This window comes from Mugil cephalus, chromosome 1 (genome assembly GCF_022458985.1).
Source record: "Mugil cephalus isolate CIBA_MC_2020 chromosome 1, CIBA_Mcephalus_1.1, whole genome shotgun sequence".
Lineage (NCBI taxonomy): Eukaryota > Metazoa > Chordata > Actinopteri > Mugiliformes > Mugilidae > Mugil > Mugil cephalus.
This window is the reverse complement of record NC_061770.1, coordinates 3,984,402-4,000,389: the sequence shown is the minus strand read 5'-3', so window position 1 is coordinate 4,000,389 and position 15,988 is coordinate 3,984,402. Positions and strand designations below refer to the sequence as shown.

Genomic DNA, 15,988 nt, shown 5'->3' with positions numbered 1-15,988 from the left:
TAATAACAGCTGGATATTCAAGTTCCTGTGTTTATTTCACTCTCTCTTCACTAACAGCAGGATGATTGAGTGTCTGTGGGTAGTTTACTGTGTTTAATGATGGCAGGACATTTTGATTTCTGTAGTTAATTCGTTGTCTTTACTAGGCCTGGTACAGCTGAGTGTTTGTGGTTAGTTTGCGTTCACAGTCACATTAGACATTCAGGTCTCTGTGGTTAATTCACTATCTATAAGGAGGACTGTTACATTTCTGTGGCAAGTTTACTGACTATATAACTGCAGGACATTACATTTTCAATGATGAATTCACCATCTTTTGAAACGACAGGAAATGAAAACTTCTGTGGTTAGTTCAATGTCTTTACATTTGCAGTGAGAAGACAGTGTTGCCTGTTGTTCTGTTGAAGTTGATCAGTTATGATGAAATGATTCATAACATTTTTCATTGGCTTTCATTTTTTTTATCCCTTTGGAGTAAATTCCATATAACCTTATATAATGTTGCAACAGCTGTTAATAGAGCTAATAGCTAACAGAAGGTCACCAGTCTATCAGAGCTTCCGGTACTTTACCAGCTGAAATGAATTTCATTCATTTTTTTCATTTAAGATGAATCGATCCCATTAAAACCACCAGCTCACTGAGATTTCTTACCTGAAACATGATCCTGTACTGCTCCTCCGGACGTTTGACCACACACATGTTGCAGCCCATGGTGACGTCTGGTACTCGCCCTCTTTTATCTCGGCCTGTGTTTTCTCTTGTCTTTCAGTCTTTTCACCTCCGTCTGTGCAGGCCCCTCAGGAAACAGCTGCTGCTCCGTATTGATAATCTTGCTTGTCTGTCTGACCGTTAAACTCCAAATCTGATGGCCTCAGGTCAATCCTCGCTGTCTGCTGTCGTGATTGAACCTTATCAGCCTCTGACCTTTGATGATGCTCAAAGAGATAATGTCTTGATGCCCAGAGCTAAGATAAATTCATTTAGACAAAATGGGCAGTTGTTTACTCTATAGGAGAAAAAAAGAAAGGCTGAAACAGATCCTTTATGTAAGACGAGTACTCCCTCAGTCTTTGTAAAAAACCTTCAGTCAGAGCAGATCTCAGAGATTTGAGCTGTTTACTGCAGACATGTAGAAGCTACTGTTATCCGTGTAAAGTATCCTGAACAAAGTGAAATCAGATTTTAGGCCAACATGTGCCAAAGTAGGTTAATAACGAAGCCACTTCATCAAGTTACTAAACGAGTGCATTTCTCAGCTCAAACGTTAACACTCCAAGCAAGACATCCGCTTGTTTACAAAAGTGTCACTTCTTCTGAAAACCCAGCTGAGAGTCAAACCGAGTTCACTTCTGTCGTCTTTTCTCCTCTGAAGACAAAAGAAAAACCCACTTCTGTGTTCCTTAATGTTCCGAGCTCACATGCGAAAACAGCTTTGAAAGAACAAACAAAAAGAGCAGGGCATTGTTCAACTCCATGTTTTCAGAAAAAAAAAAAAGGATACGTTCTGTTGCTGCTCACAGTAAACAACTTTTATCGGGCACCCTGCGGGCTGTGAAGAGGGGAGGTGCTGAAGCTTTTCATCACGATGAAAAATTCATTCTTATTCATGCGAGCAGATTGTTTTCCCCTGCAGGGGAGGAGCAGCAGGAAGAAGAAGAAGAAGAGAGGGTGAAAGCTCTCCAGTTTGTGCTTCAATCTGTCATGTAGAAATGTTTCAGATTGTTTGAGTTTGTGGGCGTTCCCAAAACCGAACCCCTGTTGAAAAGTACCTGATGGAGCGCTGGAAGAGGAGCGGTCCACACTTACATTCAGTTGTCCCTGAAACCAGTTTGGGACTTTTTCTGATGTTCTTTCACTTCATCTAGAGCTCTGCATTTTTATCCAGTTTCAGTGTCAAATATTAAATAGTGTAGGTTGTTTTAAACTCATACGTTGTCAAGATTCTGAGTTTACTGGAAGTATGATGCTTAAATATCCAAAGAAAGGCAGGAAAGATGATATTTCAGCCAAAAATCACCACAAATAGTTGCTTTTAGACAGAGCAATAGATGTTGGAGCAGAAATTGTGCAGTGTCCAGTTCAAATGGCCAAAGACAAAATTGTGTTCTGCATTCAGAGTCAATGTGAAACCCGCTTCGCTGTGCTTCTTCAAAGCTATAATCTAACGCAAATCTTTACAAAACACTTTCATGTTAAAAAAAAAAATCCACAGCAAACTGTTGAGTTTTGTCTCCTGAGGTTTGTTTTAAGCCGCAGTGGAAACGAGGCCAGTGACGCTTAATAAGACATGAAGGAGAAGAGATGAAAAGTCCTCCAGGCTGTACATTGTTCCAGCAGTTTTCAGATCACTTCAATAATTCATGTGAACATCAGTTTAAAAAGACATTCAGACTGACAACAGATACCAGGGAAATAGACTGCTAGTCTCTGGGAGAGCCTAACAGTCTGAGCAGCATGTTTCTAGAACAAGAAGATGAGGAGGGCCTCTGAGGAAAACTGTTGGTTTCAACTCAAATGCTGTAGTTTAAACATTTTCCATCATTTAGTCAGTGTGTAAACAGTGTTGGGTTAAAGTTAAGTCAAATGTTGTAGCCAAGTACTGACCCTACCGAGTCAATGGCCTATTTCCTTGTGCTTTCATTACTTCATGTACAGATTGTGCTTCCAGAACGGAAGGCGTTAGTTTCTGCAGATTTGAGTCTTATAAATCGTATAAAGAGCAAAACAGTTTTGAATGTATTTATTTTGATTATAACTGTATAATCAACGAACTTTCTAAAAGAACTATCCTGTTTATGGATACGTTTCAGGAAATGTTTCCTTCTGACAACGACATCAGCTGTAAAACTTTGTGCTTAGCTCAAAACGCACCTGAATGCGTAATTTGGGTTAAAAAAGCTGAATTTAGTGTTTGTGCTTTCAGCAGTGTGTTCACTGAGTTTACATTTAATTGTTTTCTGTAAGAACTTGATCTTCTTTGACTTCTCTCATACAGTTCTTGCAGTGTTTTTATCAAAAGTATTGAAATTTTATGTTATGTATGAAATCAGACAGATTTTAATCAATAATTTGGTCGCTCTTAAAACGGCTGGTTCCCTCAGTTTCTAGTCTCAAAGCTTCGGTTCGTCTCATCCTTGATCACTTTGATTTGTGTGCTCTTTTATCATTTTCCATCTTTCTATTTTCAATGGTCAGTTTATATTTGCAGTGCTTCCGTTTTTATTTATTTTTTTCTTATTATCTTTTGTTCAACTGTTTTTGATCAAATGTGGTTTCTGTGCTTTTCTGAGCGAACCCTGTTGCTTTTAGATTCTGTTGCATTTCTGGCTTCCTTGGTTTCTGTTTGGAGTCAGTCTTGACCTTGTTTGATTTTTTTGTTTTGATTGATTGACTCTTTAAATAGGTTTCATCTGAACTAACTGCAGACCTCCTATAATCATTCATTAACTCAAGGATCAGACAGTTTTGAGCTCTAGAGCCCCCTGATGTTTACAGCATTTCCTGCCACTCCAGAGATATGTAACTATAACTATTCTTTTTTATTTTATTTATTTATTTATTTATTTGACCAAATATTTGTTTCCCAGTCCGACATTTTGGAGTTCTACAAGGCACAGTATCCCCTCCTTCTGGTTTTATTACCCAGCTCGACCACAGACGGTCCTTGAGATAGAATTAGTCTGCAGGAAGACGACAGACAGCTCAGACACTCTGCAGCAGTGCGTTCAGCCTGAGCTCGGCTGTATTACCTGCTGCTTCTGTCAGAGAACATCACTTATCTGGGTACATCAGAGTCAGCCTCTCTGCAGCTGTTATCTGTCATCAACACCTGCTTTAAACAACTCGATCCTCTAAAGGATTCCTGTCACACGGGAAATAGGGGGTAAATTCAAAAAGCAGCAGAGTAAAGGGGGAAAATGGCAGAATGAGATAAAATCAGGATGATTGATCAGGCAAGAAGGGAAGAGTTATCATTCAGGGCCTTTCATTCAAGTCTATTTGTGCTCTTTTTGTCGGACAGATAAAAAAAAATCTGATCTCTTCCTCTACTGAAGAAATGTAAAATGTAGGCAGCTCATAAAGATACTGATGAATTCAGTGTTGTTTCATTCCATATAATGTCACTATACAAAAAAAAAAAAAAGGCTCAAATCTTTTGTCCAGTCGTTGTCTTTTAATTCATCTTCAGTGTCCTGGTTCTCACATTGAATTCCTGCTGTCTTTACATCCTCATCCAACCAGAAAATAACACATCTATGAATTCTTCAACACCTGAGGTCCTCCTCCAGCACAGATAATCCCAGCAGGTGAAGAGCAGCTTTGTTGGAGCAAACCTCTGGGTCAAACAGTTGCCCTTTGTCTGAGATGAAACTCACTTTATTCTGCATGTAATCCCCCAAAAATCGTCCTCCAGGAGTGCAAGGCAGACTGAGGTTGTTGTTTTTTCAGAGGAGAGCTAGATCCTCTGAGCATCACCCTTTTCTCTTCCTCTCTCTTTCCATTCATCCCTCGATTTCCTCTGCTGCTCCGTTATTTCTACACAAACGTTAAATCCGGCTTAGTTTCGCTCCTGGACACACAGACACAAAAAAAAAGCAGAGAGAGAGGGGTTCTTACTGGTCTTACACACTGACTGGATGAAAGGCGTGAACAGACACAGCCTGGTTAGGATGAGTTTCTGGTGCTGTCACAGAATTTCTTTGAAATTGTAGTGTCCCTGCTCAGAGTCATGAATTGGATCACAGGTCTGCAGTTAAAGGCAGTCTGACAGAAAAGTTACTGAGAGATTTAGCTCCAGCTACAGTTCATGAGGGCAGGTGACCTCTGATGCACACAGACTATCTCCTTTTAGTGTTTTCCAAGAAGTGAAAGAAGCATAAATGCATCAGCCTGTTTCCAATAAACATCAGATTCTAGAGCTGGCCACCTGATAAGATTAATGGATGTACACCTTGAAACTTTTGATGAATAATTCAAACTGAACATGAGAAAATACTTTGGTTGAAATCCTTAAAACTGGTTGATGTGTGAGACAAAAGCTATTGTTAATTTGTTTCTAAAAATTGTAAATTATTTTTAAAATGTTTGGCATTTTCAAATGAAACACCAGAAATTGCTGTACAAGCTGTCACTTGCAACAATTTGTGGAATTTTCTCTGATGCAAACTTGGTTTGAATGACGGACAAAAGCAGCAACTCTGAAATACGGTATTACAGTGGACGTTTTGCTAATGTCTGACAATATTTTGGACTAATCGTTCAAGGAAAAAAATATCAGATTAGCCAATAACAGAAAACCTTATTCAATCTAATCAACTTTCCACATAGAAACCTGTTCAACTTGAATAACATGAGATAATACTGAAACTGATTAGAAATAAATTTAGTGTTTTTCTACCACAGCTCCACTTCAGAATTCAAATTACAGTACAAATACAAACTCCAAATGCCTTTCATTCCTTCTGCTCCTGTTAAATAATATATATCTTCAGATTCTGGTAAATATATCAATAAATATCAAGCAATTTCGTTTTAAACGTCTGGTAAAGAACTCAGTGGCACCTTTCCAGATGTTCCAGGAACCATCCACTCCTTGATTTCCCCTGGGGTAATCAGCCTTCCTCCTCCCACAGAAGGTTGTCTTGAGTGGGCAAAGCTTCCACGCCGGTTTCCCTCCTCCTCCTCTTCCTCCTGCTCCCTCCTTCCCTCAGTGTAATAACACAGGTCCAGTGTTTTCTGCCTGTCTGGGCAGCCCACGCTCTTCACGGATGTACGATGGGATGTGAAAATGAGCGGGTGGTGGACCGGGAACGAGCAGACAGATCTGCAGCTCTCTGCTCACTGCTCTCTCTTCTTCTGCAGCATTCACGCCGCGCTGGAACAACAACAGCCTCCGCGGCAGCACAGTCAGCCAATAACCTGCAGCCGACAATTAATTTCCCTCTCTGCGATGGCTTTTTTCTCCTCCTCCACCTCCCACTCCTCCTTCGCTTCTCCCTCCCACTCTCCGAGTCCCTGCTCATCCCCTCCCTCCTTTCCCCTTTCTCTATCTGTGTCGTCTTTCTTATTGTTCTTTACCTGTTCATTTATCTCTGTGACATTCAAATGTTTTTCAGTTTTCACGCATGTAAACATGTTTCTCTTCAGAGCTTAAAAACACAGCCGTCACACTGTTATCTACGTCTGCATTTGGTTTGACAGGAGAAATTCTTACATCTCCAAAATGTCAACTTTAACATTTTAGCACAATGTTTCAGTTTTGATGGTTGGATTCGTCCTCCTGTAGCAGAGGGTGAACATGGCAGCTATTACTCATAATAAGGCAGTTGTTTTATTTTCTTTCACAGTCCAGTGATGCATATAATATTCCTGTTTTGTAATATTTACAATAAATGTTGTTGGTATTCTTTGAAGACTTTGACCAAGACTTTGTGCCTATAGAACAACAACTTCAGAATAAACTACCTCAATTAAAAACTGAATTGTAACCACAGAAACATTTTTAAAAACGCTAAACTAGGGGCCATTAGAGGTTTGATGGAACGAGATTTTATTTTGGTAACATTTAATGCAACTAGTATATTTATTTAAATATTAAGAGGATTCCTAAAGACCACATATTGCAACTGTTCCAGCAGTTCAAGAGACATGTCAGTTCATCTTATTAGAGAGAAAAACAAATTTACCAAATTTTCATACTTTTAATTAGACTTCAGGGACATATTCATCCAACCAGTGTCATTTTCTGTCAACGCAGCACCAGATGACTTAATGTCTGGCATGTCAGTTGAAGAAAGATGATGATTTATGAGTCTGTAAGTTGACTCACACCAACCTGAATGACTATTTGATATCTTAGTATTTCAGCTTACAGTTAAAGCGACTCCTCTTATATTTCAGACGGCTGTTTCTAATTACGTTTCTAAAGTCTGTTCTTTGTTTGTTTGGGTGAGTTTTCATGTTTCTTTTACAGAATAATCTTGATTTCCTAAATAAATACAGAAAAGCTTAAAGCAAAAAAGGAGACGTGAGGGGAGAGAGAGAGAGAGAGAGAGATGGAAATTTAAGCATTTAATTAAATGTAATGTTTGTGCTCGCCCCTGGGTGCAGTGAGTCATCAGAATTTTAAATAATTTTTCAGGCAAAGTTAAACTCTCAACTACCAATGAAATGACCTTCATCCAGTCTTTTTGTGTCGGTTTTGGGCCACATACTGGAGTACAGGGGATGCAAAAGCAGTTTAACATCTAATGTGATTTCATGGAGAGTTCTCATCTAAACCAGAACCTGAACCTTGTTCCGTCAAATCTGTCATCGTCAACTGTCAGACTCATTCAAGTTTTATTTTAATACTGCGTTCTGCTCTAGCACCACTCCAAATGTTGCATATAACACTGTTCTTATTTTTATTTATTTCTTTATTGCAACTCTCACAGTCCCACAGGACCTTTTTACTGTGCAGTTTTCATGGTAACTGGTAGTAACTAAATAAGTAACTAAAACAAAATGTATCCAAAAAACTGAATTGTATTTTAGTGTTTTAGTTTTGCCCAGTTAATATCCACTAACATGGAGGAGGTGGAGCTTTTGACCTATACTGCAGCCAGTCACCAGGGGAAGCACTACTGGTTTTAGCTTCACTTTGGTGGGAGCTGTTCCATCTTCCATCTTATACTGTCTATGGATAAGCAATAAAACAATACTTTTAAGATTTGATCCCAAAAAAATTAGAAAACAAATGTTATTCCAGCGACCCTCTAGAGGACAAACGGTTATAGATGATGAGAACTGGATGTGAGCAGTTATTTTGCTCTACATGTAAAGTTGCAATCACCACAGGTGGTTACTGCGCAAAGTGTATTGCTTTCATCATAGGAGATGATTTTTGAAATGAGATGAACATGAAAAATAGTTTCGGTGACGAGAATGAGCTGATCCACGGTCCAGTGATGCAGAGGACAAACAGTTACCAAATATGAATGAATGAATATGAAAATCTGTGTTTTCTGCTGGATAAATCTGTAGATTTTGTTGATCCCTTTACTTTAAAAACAGATATTACCTTGTTGTTCATGTCTCACTTTGACGACCCAAAAGTAATTTAAATAACAGCTATTTAGAATAAAGTCAATTCACATTGTGATTCCTACTCTTAAGTCATTCTTTTCTCATTTTCAATCGTTATTTGTTCCTTTGTTCCTTCAGTGTGCTTCCTGCCTCTTTCTTTGTTTACTGGACAACCGTGTCCTCTTTTATGGAATATGTGTCTGTGGAAGAGAGAGAGACACATAGTGACAGCAAAAGAAAATGAGGAGAGAGACATATAAAGGGCAAAAGATAATGGCTTGAAGGGGGAGGGAGTGTGAACACGGCAACAATGTAACTACAGAACAGCAACAAACCAGCTGTGTGTGTGTGTGTGTGTGTGTGTGTGTGTGTGTGTGTGTGTGTGTGTGTGTGTGTGTGTGTGTAGCTATCTTTCCGAGGACCAGTTTGAGTTTTACCATCAGATTGAGGACATTTGTGCAAAGGACGTTTTGGCGGGTCCTTGCTTCTTTACGAGGCTGTTTTAGGGTAAAGGTTACAGTTACATTAGGATTAGGGTTAGGGATTTATTTGAGATGGTTAGGGTTAGGGTAAGGGGCTAGGGAAATAATTATGTCAATGAATGTCCTCACAAAGATAATCATACAAACGTGTATGTGTACGTTCTTGTAGAACTATCTTTCTGAGGACCATTTTGAGTTTTAGACCAGGGATCTTCAACGTTCTGTCTATTGGAGGCTTAGATTGACAGGTCTAGTGTGGCGCTCTGTGTGAAACAGTGCGCTATTGAGGCAGCTCCTGTATAGCTTAATGAGTGAAGTGCTGACTGATAGGTAACATCTCATGCCTCCATTTATCCCTTTACTAAAATATGTTGGATTCATGTTAATGTGCATTTAAAGTAATTTGTGGGGGAAATTAAAAACAAATATATAGAAAAGTCTGATCAACCAAAGATTTTGCGACCTCCATGCAGTACTTCCACAGGCCCCTAGGGGCCGTGAACCGCCTGTTGAAGACCTATGTTAGACCATTGTGCTAGTAACAGTCAAAACATTGACATTTTTTTTCCCACTGAGGGGCCCGTAATAGCCCGTAAAAAGGCTTTGAGGTCCTCTTCTCAAGGCACAGGGAGATGGATTGTGGAATAGAAGAGGTTCATAATCGTCTTTGAATCCAAAATGTTCTAGCATTTTTAGTCGTCTGTGGTAGGAATGGATCTCAAGTCTCTGGAATTTCATATTCTGCTGGACTGGTTGAAAGGTGTTGCATATGTTCACAACATTGGAGGAGAAGAAACTCTGGTCCCTCCTTTCAGTTTAATTGCCAATGTTCTGAATAATTTTGGGTGTTTGCAAGTCCAGCAAAATCTTCATTTACTTTGAACAGTAGATGATTACTTTCTGATAAGAAGTTGGTGATAATAAAGTTGTTTAGACTGACTGTCTAGTAATTTCTGCTTGTCTTTAGGTAACTTTTGTGAATCATTCACAATAATGCACTTGGATTATTGCATTTGGAAAGGACTATTTGGCTAGATGTACTAGGAGGCCTAATTGTTTCTCTGAAGTTTTGGGAAGGAGGAGTCACGGCCCATTACCGTATCAATAAGGTTATTCGCACTCATCATAAAAGTTCTTTTGCATTTATACCCAGTCTTTTCCGTTAGTGACACCTCTGTTGATGATGTCAGAGCTGTCTCATGGACAGGCTACAAAGACAACCTCTACTGCGGCTCAAACTCAATAGAATCTGACATGAGAATAACCACATTGCTGTGCCCATAACATTTTCCCCAGAGTCTACAGTATCTACAGAGTCTACCAAATGATGGGTTATAGGCAGATTTGAATGGAAGTTCTCGTCACTCCCAAACTCTTTAGGTTCAGGGCTTTTAGGTAAGTCCAGCTCTGTCTCAATGGAGGTCGGGTGAGTAAAAGCTGGGATGTTAGTAGTAGAAGGAATAATTTCATTTTGTTCTAGGGAGGACTGGTGGTGAAGATGGAGATTGTTTGTGTTCTGTCTCTCTGAAGTCCTAACTTTAGGGGATTTAGAGACAAGCAGTTTCCTGTATGGAAACATTGCTGAAGATAGATTTGGATCTGAGAGTCTGGTTGGAGATGGATGGACTTCCAGTTTAGGAGCAAAAGTTTTGGGCATCTCACTTTCCATTGGTGGCAGTGGTGAAAAAGACCCTAGGAGTTCTTGGTTATGTGTAGGCATAATCAGAGCGTGTCTAGGAACTCAACTATTTCTTTTTGGATGTTGCATTTCAACTTTATTTTAAGACGGTGGGTATTTTAAATGTTGAAAAATGTCAGGAATGAGGTCTCCAAACTTGTTCTCAAACCAAAATTATCATTGAGATACCTAAGATATATTGTAGTTGTTTACATTTTCGGAAAGTGGATTGTTCCCATTCGGCCATGTAGATGCCTGCGTAGCCTGGGGAATATTTCTTACCCATAGCACACCCACTAATTTTAAGTTAATGTTGTTGTAGAATAAATAAGAAAACATTCCGTGTTTTAAAAGGTCTTCATCCAGTCTGTCTGGGTGAGGACTGGAAGGCTTTTTAAGGACTTCCAGACCCAATTCTGTATCTATATTTGTATATAATACATCCACATCAATAGTAAAGAGAAATGCTTCCTCTGGAACTTTCACAGTTTGTAATTTGCTTATCCTTCTCATAGCTGGGATGCATTTTAGACAGTAGACTGATAAAATAATGAATGTATTCTGCCATACGATAGGATTCTGAACCACAGTCGCTGACTATCGACTGCCCTGGAGGAATTATAAATGGGACACAAGAGGACTGAGGGGTGACGAGACACAGGTAAAACTAATAGGGACAGGGCACACAAGGGGAAACCAATAAGTAATCAATAGAAGAATGTAGGGAGCAACACAAATTAGGAAACCAAGGAATGTAACAAAAGGAAACTCAAAACATGATCATGAAAAAAGACACAGACACACGATCTTAATCATGACAGAGATGTTTGAGTCGCCAATCACAACCACTGGTTTGATCATTTTAAGACTCCGATCTCTCAATTTAGTGTTAATGCATCTTTTTGGCTCAACGTGTGACTCATCACTGGCTGTTGGGGTCACCTGTGTCTGTGAGGTCTCCTCAGGGCAGATTACAGTTCCACTTCATAGTATTTAAATACCAGTTAGGGTATTTTTGCTCATGATGGGAGTATAGATATTTGAGATATTTAAAGACCAATCAAGAATAGGATCACTGGAGGCTCATGGGGCCACCATTAGTATGTCAAAAACAATAGTATTAGCAGTCACTATGGAAAGCTTAAAACAAATGAATGTGGTGAATGAGACTGCCTTCTCAAGGTAATGTAGCTAGATAGACCCCAAGGGATCTGTAATATTTTTACACTGACATGATGAGGACTCAAACAAGGAAACGTTAAACCTCTCTATATAGGTTGCCATGTTCCCTGAGGGTAAATTATAGTATCCATTTTAGGTTCACCTTGTTTATGACCATCATGAGATCCACATTTGATTTTAATTCAGTACTGTTTTATAAAACTGACATTCTCATTTGCCCATCTGTACTTTCTCTTTACTGCACTGGTTAGCTTCCATAAGGCATGTCATTAGCATTCTGCTAAAAGGTCAGTAATCATTACAGATAAAGAGCCTACTACTTTAATGTCCCGTTTGTTATTAAGTGAAACCACACATGAATAATTTATATTCAGTTCTCAATAACTAGAAGTCAGGCTGGGAAACAAGGTCCAGGTTGGGTCCAGGTGCATATCCACTATAAACATAGCACCGGTATGAGGTAAACAATAAAGTTATTAAATCTTTTGTTGGGGCAAGATTGAACATAAAATCTGAAAATGTGTTCATAGAGGATAATTACAATTATCAAACAACTACTCTAGGTAGATGATGCTCATTGACTATATTTACAGTTGCCTAGCAACAGCGGGGGGGACGCGTCCTGTTGCTATAACCTGTGCAGCCTCCAACCAACTGTCCTGCGTGATCAGCTTCATCTGGTAATCAAATGCATTAAAAGTCGATATGTGCTGCCGCAGCTCTGTAATAAGATCAGAATCCTGATTCGTCCTGCTGGTGATGCTGTTCAATGTTCTCACAGACATTTAACGGTCAATACTTTAACAGGACACACATCCACACGCATGTGTAGTGATTACGAAGAGTCATTAAACATTGATTCATATTAGCACACGTCATCAGTTTGTAATGTTCATTTCATTTTGTGGAAGTAATGCGTGACTGTTTGTGTGACATGTTGTGTGAGTTAGACAGGGAGGACTACATTAAATTAAACCAGAAACATATAAATGTCTGCTGAGTTCATTTATGAGAAGAAACACACACACTCTTGCATGACTGCCTTTGTGAGGACATTCATTGATATGATGCATTCCCTAGCCCCTTACCTTAACCCTAACCATCTCAACAAAGTGCCTAACACTAACCCTAATCCTAACCATAACCTAGTTGTAACCTTTAGCCTAACCATAACCCCAGTTCCAACCATAATCCTAATCGTTTTTTCTGCTCCACCCTGTGCGTGTGTGCATGTGTGCGTGTATTTATGGGGTGACTCCACCTCTGTCCAAATGAAATACAGACTACTGTCAGCGCACTGAATCAATACACCTCCGCTCTCCTCATCTTCTCCTCATTCTCCATCTTTCATTTCGCATTCGCTCCTCCTCTTCCCCACCCTTTTCAAATCCTTTGTGTTTGTGCATTGCCATCTCTTTTCACCACCCCCTGCAATGTTCTCCTCTCTCCTCCTCCTCTTGCTGCAACTCTGGGTTATCCTCCTTCTCCTTTCCTCATCTCACAACATGTTCTGACTCCTACCGCTCTCTCCCTCTTTCATCTCCACTCCTGTCCTTCCACTATCCATCCTCATCTCCCTTCTCTCCTCCTCCCATATTCCTCTGCTTCTCCTCCTCCTCCTCTTCCTCCCCTGCTGATGCTGAGTCCTGTGAGAGCACTTTATCAGCTCAACACAGTAATTACACCGGCAGAGAGAGAGAGAGAGAGAGAGGGAGAGGGGGATGCCTCTGCAGTGTCTACACACTGTCACGCTCACCTATAAAATACACAAACACACGCACGCAGGTTTAGAAAATACACAGACACACAACTTTAAACTCAAATGCATACACACTGTTTTGATGGGTTCCTGCTCACTCACACATACAGTACTATACAAACACAGGTAGACTTGGAATCAGCACCGTCTACACACACTGTGGTTTGTGTAGCTCTGCGTGTCGCTGTTGACTGAAAGTCACTGCTGATGTGTGCACTGAAGTGAGCCAGCTGCCCAAACATCAATTTATCTCTGTCACTTTAGCATATTCACTGCATCATTGTGTGTTGTGTTGTTTGCGTGCCATGTACCCATAAGCATTTATCATATATGTAGATGTATGTGCATAACCCATATATATGTATGAAACACTCAGTTTCCAGTTCAGTCTCTATTATCTGTCCTGTTTTTACTCTTACTTTTTTTTTTGCAAAGATAATAACATACATTTGCACATTTGCTTGTTTCCACATTAATAAGTTTAATCAAGATACATTTAAAATTATATATAGCACAAACACTGGGTTATGTTGACACAATAGCAGGAAATCATTCTAGCATTGTGGTTGTGTTGAATAGTTTTATATTTAATGATTTTATGATATGCTGATATATTAAAACAAATCTCTGTATACAGATGTGTTCAGCAGATCTGAAATTTTGGACTTAGTTACTGTTTTCTTCAGTCCAGAAAATGTAAGCTGATGTAAGCTGAATGTCCTCATCACTGACCAGTAACATTGCTCCTACAGAAACACTCCACTGAAACATTCAAATGTCTTTGTGTCGTTTCCTTTCCTTTTTGACGTTCTGAAATCCATTTTCTGCTTTCAGACATTGCTCAAAAAGCCTAATGTGGAGAACGAGTCCGGACGAGACAAGTGTGTGTGTGTGTGCGCGCGTGTGAAGATAAGTAAAGCACAGCAGTACATACACTGGGTGTAATCTCCACAAGGTGACAGACTGAAAGCTTCAACAATTGCCAGCTCAGTACACACTCTGGAGGCTAAAGGTCACACACACACACGTACAGTATAGACATCATCATCGATTACACAAACAGGCTACATGCTGTAGACACACACAGCAGCGGCTGATCTGACAGGCTGACAGTTCTACAGCAGCAGATTGGAGGCTCTGCCTTTAAATCACACTCAGAGAGACGGAGGCTGTGGGTTCTGACAAGCAATTACAGAGAGATAGAGAAGAGGAGGAGAGGAGAGGTCACAGAACTTAAACAGTGTTAATCTAACATTAAAATAAATACCTGGGTCTTCACATTCACCAGTCAATGCATAAACAGTAATTATCTATGTATTATGTGCTGAAAACTATTTTCTCAACTATTTATTCAGTGTGAACTCATTTTGATATTTATTCAGTCTCCTGCTGTAACTCCACCGAATCAGCATTTGTTCTTAAATTGGTTCTGCACTGGATTCTTGTTACTATCCAGTAAATTACAAGATGACATCTTTGAGTGTCTGCCCTCAAAGCGCAGATTTAGAGTGCCGCACACAGAACACATGTGTTAAACATCATTCATCCCGCTTGCCACAAATTATTTAAACACATCTCATGCAGAACAATTAGATCAAGACTGTTACGTACCAGGATGATGTCTCAAGAGACAACCTCGATGTCAGGTACTGCTAAAATGTCTTGGTTTGGAGATACAGTAATACCAGACACTGGTTCTCAACCAATTATAGCAGCTTGGCCAAGAACAGATGTCTGGAAGCAAAGCATAGACAAACAGTGGCATCCAAAACAGCGTGGATGATTCTGGCTGTGTTGTTTCCAGAAATCTGTGCCTATAATCTGACACAGTGAGCAGTAGATAAAACATGTTTTCATCCTGCACCAGGCACCATACTGTGTTTCATCCTCAAAGCCTTTTCTGTTTTGACCTTTTTCTTAAAGCGCTGCTATGTCTTTGACATGGAGTTTATTAGCAACAGCTGCACACTCTTGGACATTAATAACGTAATTTACTGGACACAAAACTGGATTAGTGCCCTACACTTTCTGGTGTATCGTATGGACACAGAGAAGGAGACTGGTATGAGTGAAGAAGGAGGAGATGAGGACAGTAGAAGAAACACTGAATATGGATGCAGAAGGATGAAATGAGGAGAAGAGAGGTGGAAGAGAGGGAAAATGAGGGGAGCCTCTTCACATCATCACAGGTATCACAGTGATGATGAAGTGATTAAGGGCTGGAGAAGAAGAAGATGGAAGAAAGATGAGAGTGGAACAGTATGAATAAATGTGAAGAGACAGCGGGAGAAAGAAGCTTTTAGCATCCTTCTTATCTCCTTAGTTCATCTTCTTCTTTTTATTGAGAGTGACATTGGTCTGTGCTGGCAACATGCCTGTGTTTGATTCACTCAGACACCTGCAGTCTTTGACTGTTTCAACAAATCAGATAAATAAATTAAAATCAGATTTCTCTTTTTCTCATTCACCTTCTAATCAGTTCAATTCATCTTTTTCATTTACTTTTCAAATAAAATGCCTGCAGAGATCTGTGTTCTCGTTTATTCAAAACCAAAATACAACTGATAATACTACTGAAATGATAAATAATATAAAATATAGACATTATGTATATGCAGCACATTGATCAAATGTCTGTCTCCACACCTCTCTGTCTGGGACAAACAGGGACATTTTTGCAACCTGAAAACCTCTGTGATTTATTATATTTTAGAAAGCAAGAGCAATTTTGAAAAGTTAAGACTTGTTGGAGAGCCACAACATTTTGAAAAATGAGAACATAGGAAGACCAAGTGAGCGTGTTGCTTTGTAAAATTC

The 15,988-nt window shown here is 39.6% G+C and overlaps 1 protein-coding gene across 2 annotated transcripts in view; it reads right to left on the bottom strand.

The window, feature by feature from the left end:
• The window catches only part of LOC125021185 (PDZ domain-containing protein 4-like), a 48,731-nt gene extending 42,786 nt beyond the window's left edge, over nucleotides 1–5,945 (bottom strand). For both annotated transcript variants that reach the window (XM_047607143.1, XM_047607152.1), the window contains exons 1-2: nucleotides 5,566–5,945; nucleotides 655–4,573 (exon numbers count right to left, since the gene is read on the bottom strand). In XM_047607143.1, coding sequence (XP_047463099.1) covers nucleotides 655–714 — 60 coding nt within the window. In that variant the 5' untranslated portion in view covers nucleotides 715–4,573; nucleotides 5,566–5,945. The remainder of the gene's footprint in view (nucleotides 1–654; nucleotides 4,574–5,565) is intronic.
• Nucleotides 5,946–15,988: the final 10,043 nt, after the last annotated feature.